The sequence below is a fragment of the Kazachstania africana genome, chromosome 3, assembly GCF_000304475.1.
Source record: "Kazachstania africana CBS 2517 chromosome 3, complete genome".
In the NCBI taxonomy this organism is placed as follows: Eukaryota; Fungi; Ascomycota; class Saccharomycetes; order Saccharomycetales; family Saccharomycetaceae; genus Kazachstania; species Kazachstania africana.
This window is the reverse complement of record NC_018942.1, coordinates 1077598-1094275: the sequence shown is the minus strand read 5'-3', so window position 1 is coordinate 1094275 and position 16678 is coordinate 1077598. Positions and strand designations below refer to the sequence as shown.

The window sequence follows — 16678 nt, the reverse complement described above, 5'->3', positions numbered from 1 at the left end:
ATCTAAGACTTTTGGTACCTTAAATAACCCAATTTTCCTAGAATATATGCAAAATCTAAATAATTCAAATAAACTTTGAGACCATTTGTAGCGATGTTCATCATTTCAATAATGCCACTTGAATTATCCATTCCAATCGAATTTGATATTTTCTGTAAATCTTTGGTACTGAGAATGTGATTTTTAAGCAAAACGTTTGGAAATTGCGCATCTCTACCGGAATATTTAATCAACACGGACCACAGCTCATCGATCGTGGATTCATTATCCATAAATATCAGTAAATGGTAAGTGAACTTGAGAATTTTTTCGAAATCCACCACCCTCGTGTTAGATACAATTAAATTTTGCTTATTTGCCAATTTGTACAATTCTTTAGGTAACTTTAGATCTTCAAAATAGTTCTCGAGGTCATCGGTAGTCATATCCTTCTCAATATTGTAATTCGCCAATGTCGCCAGTATTTCATCCTCAAGGTCCTGAGGAATCTCACAGTTTAAAAACGACTCCACTTGATCATACGATAGAGTATTACGCCCGCTCATCATCCAATGCAATAACACTTTTCGCTTCCCTCATCAAACATATAAATATCGTAATATGTATGCTTATACCACTTCTTAAATATTTTCAATTATTCGTTACCCTCGCGCAGTGGAAAGTTTAAAAAGAAAAATTAAATTTTGATATCAAAACTTAAAGGAATCATAATAATAAGTGTTAAAGAAGTAATACTACATTTGAAGAAGATCAAACTGGGATTTAGTGGATAACTAAAACATTTTCCAATGAGTGAGCATCAGGATATGGACGCAGTATCTTCGAATACTGAAGAAACACCTAAACTTGAAAAAGTTGAGGAAAATGCCATTGCTGCTGAAACAGCAAATACTAATATTGCTGATTCTGTAGATAATTCAGAAACAACTTCAACAGCAGATAATACATCTAATCCTCAAAAGCGTCCTCATGATGAGCAAGTAAACCAGGAGGAAAATGCAAACGTAGAAGATTACGACGAGGATGATTTTGATGATGATGACGACAATGATGAAGAAGATGAAGATGAAGAAAATCCTACAAAGAAACAGCGTCGTGAAAGAAATAGATTCTTAGATATTGAAGCCGAAGTCAGTGAAGATGACGAAGATGAAGAAGACGAAGAAGAATCCGAGTTAGTGAAGGAAGGTTTCATTGCGCGCGATGATGAACATGAAGATACTTCTGCAAACAATAGAGATGATAGATTACATAGGGAATTGGATAGCAACTTGAACAAATCTAGTGAGGAGGATGCTCAACGATTAGCTAAAGAATTAAGGGAAAGGTATGGTAGATCCAGCTCAAAACAATATAGAGCGGCTGCACAAGATGGATATGTCCCACAAAGATTTCTTTTACCAAGTGTCGATACAGCCACCGTTTGGGGTGTTCGTTGTAGACCAGGTAAGGAAAAGGAACTTGTGAGAAAGCTATTAAAGAAAAAGTTTAATTTAGATAGAGCAATGGGTAAAAAGAAACTGAAAATTTTATCTATTTTCCAAAGAGAAAATTATCATGGTAGAATTTATATTGAAGCACCAAAGCAATCTGTCATTGAAAAATTCTGTAATGGTGTACCAGATATCTACATTTCACAAAAGCTTTTGATTCCAGTCCAGGAACTTCCTTTATTACTAAAACCAAACAAATCTGATGATGTTTCTTTAGAAGCAGGAAACTACGTTCGTATTAAAAGAGGTGTGTATAAGGGAGATTTGGCTATGGTTGACCAGATCAGTGAAAATAACTTAGAAGTCTTGTTAAAGATTGTTCCACGTTTAGATTACGGTAAATTTGATGAAATTGATCCTGTGACAAATCAACGAAAACCAAGAAGGGCTACTTTTGCGCACAGATCTCCTCCACAGCTGTTTAATCCAACTATGGCATTAAGATTAGATCAAGCAAATCTTTTCAAGAGAGATGAACGTCATTTTACATATAAAAATGAAGATTATATCGATGGTTATCTGTTCAAGTCTTATAGAATTCAGTATGTTGAAACAAAAAGCATACAGCCAACTGTTGAAGAATTAGCTAGATTTGGTTCTAAGGATGGTACTGTTGATTTAACAAATATTTCACAAACAATCAAGAAATCACAAGCATCTAAAATTACGTTCCAGCCAGGTGATCGTGTGGAAATTTTAACGGGTGAACAACGTGGTTCTAAGGGTATAGTTACTAAAACTACAACCGATATAGCTACCGTAAAACTACCAGAATTTCCGCTAAAGCCACTTGAATTTCCTATCTCTACATTAAGAAAGATTTTTGAACCTGGTGATCATGTCGCTGTTATAAATGGTGATCACCAAGGTGATGCTGGTTTGGTTTTAATGGTTAATAGGGGTCAAGTTACTTTCATGTCTAACCAAACGAGGCAGGAAGTCACCATCACAGCTAACAATTTATCTAAATCCATCGATTCCACTCCCACTTCAAGTGATTATTCTCTACATGCTATTATTGAACTTAGTGCGAAATCAGTAGCATGTATCATTCAAGCAGGTCACGATATATTCAAAGTTTTGGATGAATATGGGAAAGTATTGACTATAACCAAGGATTCCATCTTGCGTAAAATTGAGCCTTCTAAAGTCCGTGTTGCTACCGTAGATAGTAATGGTAATGAAATTAAGATCGGTGATTTAATAGTGGAAACATTGGGTGCTCGTAGAGAAGGTCAAGTGCTCTTCATTCAAAATCAACAGGTATTTGTTGTTTCAAAGAAAATTATTGAAAATGCTGGTGTTTTTGTGGTAAACTCATCAAATATTGAGGCTGTTGCATCAAAGGATAATATTTTGAACGACAAGCTAGATTTAACAAGATTAAATCCTAATGTCATATCAAAGATGGGTCCACCTTCTGCTGGTGCTCCGGCTCAGAACCTTCGTATGGGTCGTGAAGTTGCCATTGGTAAAACAGTGAGAATTCGTTCGGCAGGTTATAAAGGCCAATTAGGTATAGTCAAAGATGTCAACGGTGATAAAGCTACAGTTGAATTACACTCTAAGAATAAACATATTTCTATTGACAAACGTAAACTGACTTATTATAATAGAGAAGGTGGTGAAGGTATTACATATGATGAATTGGTCAGTAGACGTGGAAGAGTCCCACAAGCAAAGATTGGTCCAAGTTACGTTAGTACTCCAAGACATATGGCCGCAGGTCGTGAATTTCCATCTGGCCCAGGCCAAGGTGTTACTGCAGGTGGCATGACCCCCGGTTGGAATAACTCATTTGATGGTGGTAAGACGCCAGCAGTTAATGCAAACGGAAATACAGGCAGTACTTCAGCATGGGGCGGTGCATCAACTTGGGGTGGACAGGGCTCTGGTGGTGCCTCTGCATGGGGTGGTCAAGGTGGCGGAACCTCAACTTGGGGTGGACAAGGTGCTACTTCAACTTGGGGAGGCGCCTCCGCTTGGGGTAATAAATCAAGTTGGGGTGGTGCCTCAACTTGGGCTCAAGGCGGAGAAAACAACGGTAACGTGTCAACATGGGGTGGTGGTGATAAGTCAGCATATGGTGGTGCCTCTACATGGGGGCCAAAGAGTAGAAATGATAATGATAACACCGGAAGCACATCAGCATGGGGTAATCCAGATCAAGGAAATAGATCGACATGGAACGATCAAGGTAATAAATCAAACTATGGAGGAAACAGTACTTGGGGTGGCAATTGAACTAATATGAACATTTCTTAAATTATAAGCATTATCGTAGAAAGAGGAAGAAAAAATAATCGTATGTTATGTATATACTTGTTTATTGTATTTTATATTATTCTAAGTGAATTTGATGATTAAAATAATTATTATATACTCTACAGATTATTTTCATATTAAGAAATCTATATTTACATGTTGTTATATAACGGAATATTTACAATGGAACTATGACTTTGCAAGCTTTCTTGAAAAGACTAACTTTGGAATTTCAGGAATCTTTCTTTTCTTGGCCTCTTTGAAAAGAACATGACGTTTGGCAACAGGGTCATATCTAACCTGATGCACTAAAGGAGCACCCCTTTTAATGGTGATGCTCCTCGAATAGCCAGTAGCAGCGGTCGAGATAAGTTTGATTACAGACGTTTTCACTTTAACCTTAGCCATGTCGACATACAAACACTGTTGGTGACTCTGTAACGATATGGAGAGTTTATATTGTGGTATATTTTCCAAATTTGTACCAGTTTCCAAGAAAAAACGGAACTTTGATATATACATATATCTTCTACTATAGAAGAGAGACATCTATAATTTCAAAGAGGAGGCGGCTCAGGGCACCGTGCATGTGTTGGAGATAGCTCAGAAGTCATCCAGTTCCAACTGGTCATCGTTACATTCCTTTTAACTTGTCGAGAGGCAGGTGGTTCGATGAGCGAAAATTCTCAGGCAACTACCACATGATGATCTCTTCAATCTGGAGAACGTCAGTCACACTGTCCCCGAATATCCCTCAAGTCGCTAGAAGAACGACAGCCATGAATCTCAGCTAGACAGTCATATCACTACTATATATATCCTATTCTCAGCTTAAGCTGGGTATATTTGTATCACATTTCACGTAGTCTTATTTTTCCCCAATGAAAAATTTTTTTTTCCAATATTGGGCAAGATACAAAAGTATAGTAGGATGGACATCTGTAATTTGAAAGCCTAACAATTGGAAAGACGTATAACGTAATAATGGCTCAAGTTGCTGTCCCAGAAATCATCGAAAATCCAGATGGTACCAAGTCTGTGATTACATACAAGATTGAAAATGGTGAAAAATACAAGATCATTCAAAAAATTAAAGAAATTAAAGTAACAGAAAAAGTATCTAAAACTGTTGCCATGAGAAGAAAATGGGCCAAATACGGTCTTGAAAAGAACTCTCCACCAGGTCCAAATGACTCTACTACCCAGTTAGGTGAAGAAGTTGAGGTTAGATTGAGTAGAAACTGGAAGCAAGTCGAAGAAGAGAGACTACAAAAGGCTAAGGTTGCTGCCGCAAAGACTGTTGTTTGTAGATACTGTGGTAACGATCATTATACTATGAACTGTCCTTTCAAGAGTATATTGAACGAACTGTCCGCTTTAGAAGACCCAGCCTCCATTCAAAGCGAAGATGTTATGAACGAAATTGAAAATGGCAAAGCTAATGCTGCTGCTCCTGAAGAGATGGTTGGTGGTCGTAGGTACGTGCCACCATCTCGTCGTGCAGGCGCTAAGGATCCATCTTCTGATGCTTACAGAGACTCTAAGGAGCGTGATGACATGTGTACTTTAAAGATTATGCAATTAAATGAAAATGCCGATGAAAATACATTAAGAGAAGAATTATTATTTCCATTTGCACCAATTCCAAAAGCTGTTGTTGTCAGAAACAGAGAAACTGGTAGATCAAGAGGTCTTGCATTCGTTACCTTTTCTAGTGAAGAAATGGCTGAAAAGGCCCTTCATTTCTTAGATGGTAGAGGTTTCATGAATTTGATTCTACGTGTTGAATGGTCAAAACCAAAGAAATAGACGTCCAATCTCGCATATATATCATAAATCTTTTATATTTACCCATTCCTCTAATGTATATAAAGTAATCAGTGTGTTCGATATGTTTTTTACAAGACAAACAACATTTTAAGTCTAAGATCAGAATATATAAATATTATTATAGAGAAACAGAGTACATTCTTTATTGTTACCTTAAATCTTATCAATCTGTATCTTTGCTTCTTTCCACGCTTTTAAACTTTCAGTTATCCAGTTTAAGATAGCTTGTGTCAAGTTATTTAACATCAACTTTAGTTTCTTTTCAATAAATTCATCTAAAAGTTCCAAAGATGACAGAGTTGAAGCTATTACTTCACTTATGTCTTTTTTTACTAATTTAAAACATTCATTCAATTTATCAACTTCTTTGGTGAGCCTCTCAATTTCGTTAGTTCTTTCTATCTTAGTCAAAAATTCCGGTTCTAAATTGGTGGTAGGTCTTTTCAATTTTTTCCTCTTCTTTTGAAGTTGTAATTGTACTTGGCGTTCGTTAATATGTGATAAAATATCTCTATTTTGAGTGTGATGTAAGTTAGCGTCATTGTCACCTTGTGATTCAGATTCATGGAACGATTCATCTAATTTATGCAATTTTTCTTCAAAGTTTCTCAATTCTTTAATCCTCCCACTACGTTTTTTAATTGTAGTGGCAATTATTCTATATTGTAGGATCTTTAAGTTTTTAAATATAATAACCCTTTTGGAATCAGTTAAAAAACCAATGATTTCATCAATTTGTTCTTCTATTAAATTGTTAATATTCTCAATTAAAATCTCTAGACTCACATAATTAACATCAAATGAATGGCCGATTCTTTCAATGCCCATTGACAGCTGTTTTAGTTTTGTATAATCTATGCTTAAAGAATTGTAATAGGCTCCCAATTCAGCTAAATTTGATGATAATGAGTGTAAATGAAATTTATTTTGTTTGATCTTATTGGACATTGGTTGAAATTTGCTTAAATAATTGGATAATCTTAATTCCACTTGATAAAGTTGGTTATCATATTTATGTATTAATGTGTCTTCACTATCCTCTCCATTACGATCAATGGTCAAGTTTGATTCAATTTTTGTATTGGCATTGGGAGCTGGTAGGAGTAAATGTAAAGGGCTTGGCTTAGTTGGATTTAAAGGTGGTGCCAACAAATTATTTAATGGTAAAATTGTTACTGGTGGAGAACTCAGGACATCTTTCCAAATATATTCGGGATTTAAGAATTTTTGGAATATGATACATTTTCTAATCTCTTGTACTCTATAACAATTATTTAAAAAGGATTGAAACCTCCTCTTTCTTGTATTTATTATTTTTGGATCGTTTTGCGCATGAATAGGGCTTAAGAAATATTTTAAAATAGAATGTTTTGATGGTATTGGCGGTATTATTATGGTAGGGTATAACTTGATTAGTATCTTATTCAAATTATCAAATTCTGAATATCTTCTAACCACCTCTTTATCATTGTATTGAATAACGTAGCCTATAGCATTTTTCTTACCGTAAGGATCTGTGTATCTTCCAGTATCTACGATCTTGATAGTCACTTTTTCGCCATCTAAGTATTGCAATGGTTGAGTGATAGCCATAGATTTTGAGAGATTCTCATACGGTTCATAGTTGATGTTTGATGATGTAGGGGAACTCGTGGTGGAAGAAAAATTAGAGGGACTCCTGTCAGTTGGACTCTGAGGTTTTAAGTCATCGTGGCCTTCTACTTCATTCTCATTGCCATAGTCATATGTGAGTTCATTGTTTCCATTGCTGTTACTTTGTAGTTGTTCCAATGGAGGATTGACAGCTCCAGAACTAAACATGTTAGAAAAAGGGTTATCTTCAGTATCGAATGAGTTATGCAGAGACATTGGAGGTTGTTAAATGTTATATGTAGTTAGTTGACTGTAAAAGAAGTTAAAAATGCATCCAATGGATGATTAGATAAAGATAACAATTCTTTTTCTATTTGGATTTGAGATGGTTATCATTTATCTCATCTTGAACTTTATCAAGATATTATTTGTATAATTATTTTCTATGTTGAGAAAAATCAGGTCCGCTAATGGAACAAATGTGGAAAACGACACATAAGCTGAGTGGTGTCAATGACGGTTAAGAACGGGAATTCTGATGCGGAAAATCATGAGTGTTATTCAGAAGGAGAGTATATGACGTATATTATATATATACATATATATTGTATAGAACGTTCATTGATCGGTGTCAGTTTGCAATGGTTTTTCAGCAACGAATAACATCATTGGGGTGAACAATTTCGATTTACCACCGGCAACCAGGCCAACAGCAGCTTGTTCTAAAGCTTCGGTGACTTTGCATGAGCCTTCAGGGGCAACACCGATCTTTTCCATTAAGGAAACCATTGATGAAGTGAATTTTCTACCAAGGTAGGAGGTTCTAAAGAAAGTGGCCAAATCACCTAAAGATTGGACGTACTTCCAATCACCTGTTAATGGATAATACCATGGTACAGGGTCGTCATTATCAGCCAAGTCCTTGTCGACAAGAACATTGAAACCGGCTTTTACAAGTGCGTCTTTTGCTACTTCGACTTTGAACATCTTTGGGATACCATCACCCAATTCAATTTCATAAGCTACTTTTCTGTGAGCTTCGTTATTCTCATCGTAATTTTCAGTCATAACCCATTCATAAACGGCGAAACGACCACCTGGTTTTAGAACTTTATAAATTTCGCTGTAGCACTTAGCTAGATCTGGAGCATGACAAGTGGCTTCAATGGCATAAACTTTATCGAAAGTATTTTCATCGAAATCCATATTCATGAAATCACCTTTAACAAAGTCCATTTTATCTTGTAAACCAGTCTTTTTAGCGTACCATTTAGCTTTTTCAATTTGATAGTCGTTATTATTCAAACCAATGACGTTACAGTCTGTAAATTTAACGATTTCTCTAGCTGGACCACCCACACCACAGCCAACGTCAAGAACCAAATCATTAGCCTTAATATCTGCCATATAAGCTAAATAATGTTCATGTCTTGCCATTGCAGCATTGAAATTTTCACCTTTAGAAAATCTACAGAAATGGAAGGAAGAACCCCAACCGTATTCGTAAAAATCTGTGACAACGTTATAGTAAGCATGAGTAGATTCATTATAATCTTCTAAACGAGCATTTTCAGCTTCAGTGTCGACTTTACCGTCCCAATGTTTAAGATACTTGGAAACAGCTTCCTTTTGAGCAGATTTATCCTTTGATAGGAAAGCTTTTAAACCAGTCTTGGTTGCGGAATCTTCACCGTGTAATTTTTTGGAGAACTCAGCTTGTCTACGTCTCAATTCCTGATTATTTTCTTCAGTCATGGGATTATTTGGAAGTATTGTTGGTATCCTAAGTGAATTGTGTCGAGGAATGTAGTTGATAATGTATATATGTATATATATATATATGTATACATATATATATATGTATGGGATCTCCGTAAAGGATAGGAAAAATAATTGATGGACTCGATTCTAAACGAGAGAGTTAGTAGCGTATCGGACATAATTGAGAAAAACAGGAAGCGACGGGCAGAGGAGTTTAATGCGAGAGATGAGGCCAGTCGGTTGGCAGTTTTTGAATGCAAGAGCTGCCGATATAAGCTGCGTGGCTAGCAGTGGTAAGCTTGTGGGGGGGAGGGAGGGATGGTGATGGTGGTACATGTGCTATGGACCTCTTGTTATTTGCACGTGATGATTTGTCACGTGGTTGGTTCAATGGGGTCTCGAGTGAGTTCGTTCATTTGGCATGGCTGGCTGATATTGGTGCAGTTAAATCAGAATCCTTAATGCTGGATTGTTTTTTCTTCGCAGCTTGACTGAGTACCAAAGGTTTCACGAAGATCTAACAACCCGTACACTATGTAATCTTTTAAAGAAGTAGGGCCATATTACCACAAAATCCATTGTGGTAAAAATACACAAGAGATTAAATCCAGAAAGATATAAATAAGTTCAAGGATTAAATTAATACGCTTCCAGTACTGGAAGCTTGAAATGGCAGGAAATCTTTACAAACCGCATCAGCAATGTCGGATATTTAAAGTGACTTTTATAGACTTTGTCATGATTCTTACTTACTCGTTAATAGTTACTTTATTCCGGATAACAAATACTTGCAGAAGATAATTTGACAAAATTTTATGCCAGCACACAATTGTAGAAGGTTACTTGGGATCCATTGAAAACACTAGTTTAAGCTTGGATAGTTCGACCCGTTACAAAAACTAGCTATTAGGTTGGGGTTGAATGTATGTATATATATATACTTGCAGTTTCCATTCCTCTTGCAATTTAAATTAAGTACGCATTGCAAAATAAAGTTTCACGTGCATTGCCTGGCATTCAGATGACTATCTCCGTGGAGTAACGATGGAAATACTACGAGTGTTTTATTCTTAGTCAGCATTGTTACCCGGATCTGGAGCTTCGGAGATAAAAAAAGAGAGAGAGGAACGGAAATACCACCAATCATTCACCTATTGTCTCCTGCGCTTCCTTCTGGGGCTTCTCAACCAGCCACACACCACACTGATTATCCAATGCTGCTTAATGGCAAAACATGACTTTCCCAACCACAACCCCACCACCCCTCCCTCTGCTATTTTGTTTCCAAGTCGTTTCCCACATCACATCGCTCCGAAATTTGCCGCAATCATTTTCTGCACATCTATTTTCTTCCTCGGCTTAAAGTTTCCATAGCTTTCTTTTTTTGTCCTTCCACACAGAGAGAGGGAAAAAATCACACTCATATATATATAGGACATCCCATGGTATATGAGCAAATTACCGATATAGAAAAAATTTGTCATAGTAGTACGAGAGAGAGTAATAGTATCTCACTACAAAAACAAACTCACTTCCTTCAATACACTTACTATACACCCTTTTTTCAGTTCAGATTCACATACATATATATCAGGATTACTGAAATACACACCACAACCATCCTTCTCTCGGTTTTTACGTTAATATGAGTGCTCTAACTGCTTCTACAAAAAGACCTTTGGAGTCTACTACATCCACTGATAATGATACAGATGATAAGAACGCTATACCCAAAAAGAACAACGCTTCGAAGAGTTCAAGAACAGAATTGGATCAAGAAGCTAAATTGAAGAGAACGGCTCAAAATAGAGCTGCTCAAAGAGCTTTTAGGGAAAGGAAAGAGCGTAAAATGAAAGAATTAGAAGCTAAAGTTGATCATTTATCAAATATTCAAAAACAAAATGAAATCGAATCGGAATTTTTAAGATCACAATTAATTACTTTGGTTAAAGAATTAAAAAAATATAGACCTGAAACTGCAAATGATTCACAAGTTTTAAATTATTTAGCAAAACATGAAAATGGTAATTTTAATGAAAACTTAAGTAAAAAAAGTAATTTCTCGTTCGCTTTCCCATGGGATGATAATAATGCAACAACAGATAAATCAGATAATCTTAATACCACCACAAATAATAATATTCCATCTCCTGATAATTCCCCTGTTACTGCATCTAATGATAAGAAAAATTATCCAAGTAGTGTATCATCAATAGAACCATTAAATCAAAATAATAATAATAATATTAGTTCTTTGTCACCTTCCTTGGATGATAATGATGGTATTTCTCCATCAATTAATTGGCTAGATAATATGCTTCACACTGAGGATCTTTTTAATGAACAACTTTCGTCCTTCTCAAATACTCCAATTAGTAGAAATGATAGTAACGAATCAAAAAATCCAATGACTGACTCACAACTAATTTCAAATGAATTCAATTTTGAAGATCAATTCGATGAAAAAGTAACAGATTTCTGTATTAAGATGAATCAAGTTTGTGGTACAAGATCAAATCCAATTCCAAAAAAATCAACCTCAAACTTACCATCTACTGAAAGTACTCCATTATTTACAAATACTTTTGATTCTCCAAGTTTTGGTCAACTAAATATCCAAAATATCGAATCTACTAATAGTGACAATACTAATAATGATACAACACCAGATGATAATGGTATCTTCTCATTTTTAAATCCTTCATTAGCTTTTCCTTCATCCACATCTCCAGAAAATTCTCTGAGTGATGGTAGCATTAATAACAATATCGATAACAATAACAATTCTTCTCTAAATAATTTCAGAGATACCTCCATCTTTGATGATTTCTTAAAACATGAGGCTGAACCAAGCGTAGAAGATTTAATTAACGAAGAAATTGATGATATAAATGACGTCGTACCTTCAAAAGATAAAAATTTATTAAGATGTTCTGAAGTTTGGGATCGTATTACGGCACACCCAAAATATTCCGATATAGATATCGATGGTCTTTGTGGTGAATTAATGGCAAAAGCTAAATGTTCAGAAAAGGGTGTCGTTGTCAATGCTGAAGATGTGCAAAGTGCCTTAAGTAAGCACCTAAGTTAATCTTGTTAGGTAATTAGGTATTATACTTCTTAAAAAATATATGAATAGATTGATTTTATTTTTTTTTTATCAAAAAACCTACATAATGTTACAAAATGAATCACTGTCTTGATGCTGATTATGATTATGATGATGACTATTTGATTTACGTTTCTTAAACAGACTAATCTTACGTTTCCATTTCTTAACATCAGTTTCTACTAATTTCAAAGGTAAACTTTTCCACCTTTCCAATGAAGTCGAACTCATCGATTCGAATCTATTCAATTTCAATTTATTTTTATTTTTTCTCTTATATATGGTCTCACCATCTGTTATAATAGTCCGTATAGACCTATGGCCATTTGATGTGGTCTTTGCAATCTTTAAATCGTCTTGGAAAGTTAATTGTAAATGTTGTGTTGTTGATCGTTGATTATTGACATCAATCATTGAATAGAATAAGATTTTAATTGAATCAACGTTACCAATTATACTTAAATCTTTTAAACTTAGAATATTCAAATTTCTCATTGAGAATTTTTCATCATAAAGCATCCAATCATCATTGATATTTGCATAATTAATTAAATTGTTTGACTGTCTCACGCCGGTTTGTAAGTCCAAATTTTCTTTATTGCAGATCAACATGGATTGTAACACTAATCTATAATGTCCTATTGCTTCGTTATTAATGGAAACGCAAGGTAAAATGGAACAATTTGATTCAGATATGGAATAATTTTGAAATTCGGAGTCATCATCAAAATAATCTTCAGAATATGTCTCATAATCTGCATTATCATTTTCATGAAACTCAGTCCCTTCATATAAGATATCATTATTATCGTTACCATCATTATTATTATTGTTGTTGTTGTTGTTATGCACTGAAAAAATATCTGATGATGAAGAACAAGAGTATGAGCTATCATACTCTTCATGTTCACATTCTATGCTTATTGACGAATCTATATTCCGTATTGGAGCCAATGGAATATCATTTTCGGGTATTGATGCACTTGTACCGGTGCGTATGCTTGGAATGAATTTATTACTTGCATTTGTGCTTGGTTGTGGGTTAACATAATTTAAAAAAGTTTCATCTTTAAAATTATTGACTGAATCGATTAAAAGGTAATGATTTTCATGATTATAAACGTTGAATTTTGTCAATTTAATTATCTTGATATTCGAAAGATCATTTAAATGGAAATAATCACTTAAGAAAATTTCAAGAACGTTGATATCACTAAAAATATGATCAGGAATTGAAATTAGTAGGATTTTCTTAATTTGATCATTAATATCAACTTGATTTCTTAGAAATCTTTTCAATAAACTGTCCTTTAGTTTATTGTTGATTAATTCTTCGAAATTACCTGATCTTAAATTTGTTAAATACCATGACCATAATCCATTTTCATCGTTATCAAAGTAATCATGTATTTGTACAGAATTTGGCATAATACTGTAGAATTGGTATTAAATATATGCAATAGATAGTAGGGTTGAATGTCTGTCTACTTTCCTAATAGGTGAAAATTGGCAATAAAAGTGAGAGGTTCCAAAAAGTTCTTGAGTTTATTCCTGGTTCAAGAGTCTTGCTTAATGTTTAAAAACTGTATGATGCTAGGTACTAGTAGAAAATGCAATAGTGAAAAAAAGAAATACCTAGAGAGAAAGGCTAATGACTATAATTGAAAGCCTTCACAAAAACAGTATTTGATCTTCTTGACAATACAGTAAAAAGATGGTCAAAGACTTATTCGGTAAGAATTCCAGATAATTAATATTAGCAAGATTGAAAAGTGTTTTCATATATATAGAATTTAGAATTGTCCGTACTAATTTGCTCTTCGGTCTGTGAACTGTGCAATGTGAGAGTAAGATGAGCCTTGGACCAGACTGAAAAGTCCCTCAACATCGAAAAATTAGCGCAAAAGAAAAAAAGCGACTACATAATTTTACTCTGACATTTCCATCTCCTCAATATGTAAGATCACAGGTGGCTGTATCTCTCTCTCTCTTTTTCAAAGATGGCGATGGGCCACCCAGAGAGAGAGAGAGAGGTCGGCTCTTGTACAAATTGCCTAGGGTTTACAAGACGGCCGTCGGATGATACTGATGCAGAGGCAGGAGCTAGTAGGCATATAGGATCTTACGTCGATTGTAGAAAAAAATAGTACGATTTTCAGTGTGTTTTACTTCGACTTTGCCGTCCCGATGGTGATTAGTCGTTTATTGCAGAGGAAAAGAAAGCGCCATGTATTTGGAGGGTCCGAAGGAATTTGATTAATCGCGCAACAATTGAAAGGAATATAAAAAAAATCTCGGCAATTTTAATCGCAATTATGAGGAGAAAAATTGCACTGATAAAACACGAAAAAACATTAAAAAATAACGACAACTGCAGGACTCGAACCTGCGCGGGCAGAGCCCAAAAGATTTCTAATCTTTCGCCTTAACCACTCGGCCAAGTTGCCTTGGAATTATTAATGAAAAAGAAACGACCTGTTCACTCCATTCAACTATATTTTGCTCTGCTCTGCTTTGCCTTTTCATTTGGAGACCTATTATTACTGTACTATAAAGCCTATACTAACAAAACTACGTAACATTGGCTACATTAAAGCTTTGCTTTTACAACGTACTCTTTTTTGCTGCCTACATAGATGGCGATATTTAGAAATAATGCCCTGTACAAAAAGTGAAAGGCGTCTAGCGGAGAGATAAACTCAAGTGATGGGACAAACAAAAGTGATGTAATGGAAAATATAAATTAGTTTCATACTCAAAGTTGTTTTACATTCGTTGAGCGGCTATAGTGGTGTCTACTTTCCATTATATACAAGAATTAAGAAATGGCTTCCCACGATGAGAAACATTGTACGTGCTACCTACTTTGGACAAACACGGACGACCTGCCGCCTAGGTCTCTATTAATTCAAGACATCAGTTTGTCTTGCTAAGCCGGATTTCAGTCGTATACCAAATGATGTCCCCAACTCCTATTTTAAAAAGCGCAATAGTCATAGAATAACAACCGCAGCTCATTTTTCGGAACTTGATCAAGTGAAAGAGAGGGATGGCTTACTCTCTATAGTAACAACCCAATTTTAAGGAAAGTTCCGACGGGAATTATGTGAGCCGACAAAGACTCAATTCTGTACCGAGCACTAAGTGCTTTTGAACCGAGCATTGTGAAGAAAGTACACATATTAACGTAAAAAGACGTTTCAGAATTATAGTCATACATCATCTTGTTATTGTAATAACATTTTTGTCTTGGAATCTCTCGATTTCTGTAAAACCTCTTGATGATAGACATTGACAATCTAGCATATCATTAGACCTAGAAGTATGCCTGTTCACCAGGGTACAACTGCAGTTTACTGAAGGTGGTGATGTTGTTCCTATAGGGTATAACCAGCATATAGGAAAAGAAGTGAGTTTCAAAAGAAAAGCTTGATAAGACAATTTGAAAATTTCAAACTCTACTATTTAAATCAAGTAAGTTTACAAAATTACGAAAGTGTATGGCACTGAAATGGACCAATATAAACATAGCATTCAGAGAACTTCATGTCGTATCTTGGTGAGTAGTTGCCTAAGTTGATCTAGTTTGAATTTTAAATTGGAACCCAATACTAAAGGAAGTCTTGAAAATAAATGAAGATAAGGAATTTCTTTTAAATAATAAAAGCAATCTAAACGGCACAATTTCTCAAAACATCGGGTCCCAGAGTGTAATCAAACGGTATTTTGGAATACTCTAAAAACAAGTTACAAGTTTAAGTTAGTTATTTTTGGAATAAAAATGATCATGTAATAAATTGAAAAAGCAGAACATTGAAATGACGTTAATAAAATTAAAATACAGAAAATTAAAAAAAGCCTTGGAAATGTTTATATCGGTAAATTTTCGTTTCTCTTGGAAAACATAAATGTTTAAAATTTTTTATTAAACACTTTAGTTTTCTGGAATTTCAATTTCACCAGCGTTAATACCTTCAATGATATCGTGAGGGTTTTTGAAGTCAACACGACAACCAATGGATTGAGCGGTACCTAAAATTTCTTTAGTGACAGAAGCTAAGTTCTTACCGAAAGACTTTTCTCTCATTTGTCTGGCGACTTCGATAATGTCGTCTAATTGTAAGTTACCACTGTGCTTGACATTCTTGTCCTTCTTTCTGTCTCTTGGTGGTTCCTTTAAGGCAGTAATAACCAAAGAAGAGGCGGATGGAACAACAGAAGCAGTAGCTTGTCTGTTTTGAATCTTCAATTGAACGGTAACCTTGATACCTTTGAAGTCCTTGGTGGCCTTGGCAATATCTTCACCGACCTTCTTTGGGGATAAACCTAAAGGACCGATCTTTGGAGCTAAGGCAGCGGAAGCACCGACTTCACCACCGACTGCTCTTAAATATAGGTATTTAACTTCCGTTGGATCAAATTTTGGAGGCATTTTGTCTATTAATTTATCGTCCTTCTAAGAAAGTCACTAACTTACTTTAAAACAATAGTTCTTCTTGATGGTTATTTTTTCAATATATGCCGAAATTTCACCGGTTGCCCAGCGAAAGGACTCCGTTCAGGAAAAATAAATGCTAGACGGAGCGCCAGCCTAGAAGCTTCCCTCTAGCTCGGGCAGACTTCGCGG

General features: G+C 35.2%; 9 protein-coding genes and 1 non-coding gene across 10 annotated transcripts; 3 read left to right on the top strand and 7 right to left on the bottom strand.

Moving 5' to 3' along the window:
* Positions 1-2: 2 nt before the first annotated feature.
* RAD33 (Rad33p) lies at positions 3-545 on the bottom strand (the record flags this gene model as incomplete). The annotated part of the gene is made up of 1 exon (XM_003956623.1): positions 3-545. The coding sequence occupies one exon, from the start codon at positions 543-545 to the stop codon at positions 3-5; it is 543 nt and encodes a 180-aa protein (XP_003956672.1).
* Positions 546-788: 243 nt separating this feature from the next.
* Positions 789-3737, top strand: SPT5 (transcription elongation factor SPT5; the record flags this gene model as incomplete). Its single annotated transcript, XM_003956622.1, has 1 exon — positions 789-3737. The coding sequence occupies one exon, from the start codon at positions 789-791 to the stop codon at positions 3735-3737; it is 2949 nt and encodes a 982-aa protein (XP_003956671.1).
* A 210-nt stretch (positions 3738-3947) lies between these two features.
* On the bottom strand, positions 3948-4166 carry MRPL39 (mitochondrial 54S ribosomal protein bL33m; the record flags this gene model as incomplete). Its single annotated transcript, XM_003956621.1, has 1 exon — positions 3948-4166. The coding sequence occupies one exon, from the start codon at positions 4164-4166 to the stop codon at positions 3948-3950; it is 219 nt and encodes a 72-aa protein (XP_003956670.1).
* Positions 4167-4742: 576 nt separating this feature from the next.
* Positions 4743-5567, top strand: TIF35 (translation initiation factor eIF3 core subunit g; the record flags this gene model as incomplete). The annotated part of the gene is made up of 1 exon (XM_003956620.1): positions 4743-5567. One exon carries the CDS (start codon positions 4743-4745, stop codon positions 5565-5567), a length of 825 nt encoding a protein of 274 aa, XP_003956669.1.
* A 174-nt stretch (positions 5568-5741) lies between these two features.
* SNX41 (Snx41p) lies at positions 5742-7457 on the bottom strand (the record flags this gene model as incomplete). Its single annotated transcript, XM_003956619.1, has 1 exon — positions 5742-7457. One exon carries the CDS (start codon positions 7455-7457, stop codon positions 5742-5744), a length of 1716 nt encoding a protein of 571 aa, XP_003956668.1.
* A 342-nt stretch (positions 7458-7799) lies between these two features.
* ERG6 (sterol 24-C-methyltransferase) lies at positions 7800-8936 on the bottom strand (the record flags this gene model as incomplete). The annotated part of the gene is made up of 1 exon (XM_003956618.1): positions 7800-8936. One exon carries the CDS (start codon positions 8934-8936, stop codon positions 7800-7802), a length of 1137 nt encoding a protein of 378 aa, XP_003956667.1.
* Positions 8937-10587: 1651 nt separating this feature from the next.
* On the top strand, positions 10588-12033 carry YAP1 (DNA-binding transcription factor YAP1; the record flags this gene model as incomplete). Its single annotated transcript, XM_003956617.1, has 1 exon — positions 10588-12033. The coding sequence occupies one exon, from the start codon at positions 10588-10590 to the stop codon at positions 12031-12033; it is 1446 nt and encodes a 481-aa protein (XP_003956666.1).
* A 78-nt stretch (positions 12034-12111) lies between these two features.
* GIS4 (Gis4p) lies at positions 12112-13479 on the bottom strand (the record flags this gene model as incomplete). Its single annotated transcript, XM_003956616.1, has 1 exon — positions 12112-13479. One exon carries the CDS (start codon positions 13477-13479, stop codon positions 12112-12114), a length of 1368 nt encoding a protein of 455 aa, XP_003956665.1.
* A 937-nt stretch (positions 13480-14416) lies between these two features.
* KAFR0Ctrna14S lies at positions 14417-14498 on the bottom strand. Its single transcript has one exon. It is a non-coding gene; the product is annotated as a tRNA-Ser (tRNA).
* Positions 14499-15985: 1487 nt separating this feature from the next.
* KAFR0C05380 (60S ribosomal protein uL11) lies at positions 15986-16483 on the bottom strand (the record flags this gene model as incomplete). Its single annotated transcript, XM_003956615.1, has 1 exon — positions 15986-16483. The coding sequence occupies one exon, from the start codon at positions 16481-16483 to the stop codon at positions 15986-15988; it is 498 nt and encodes a 165-aa protein (XP_003956664.1).
* Between the last annotated feature and the right edge of the window lie 195 nt (positions 16484-16678).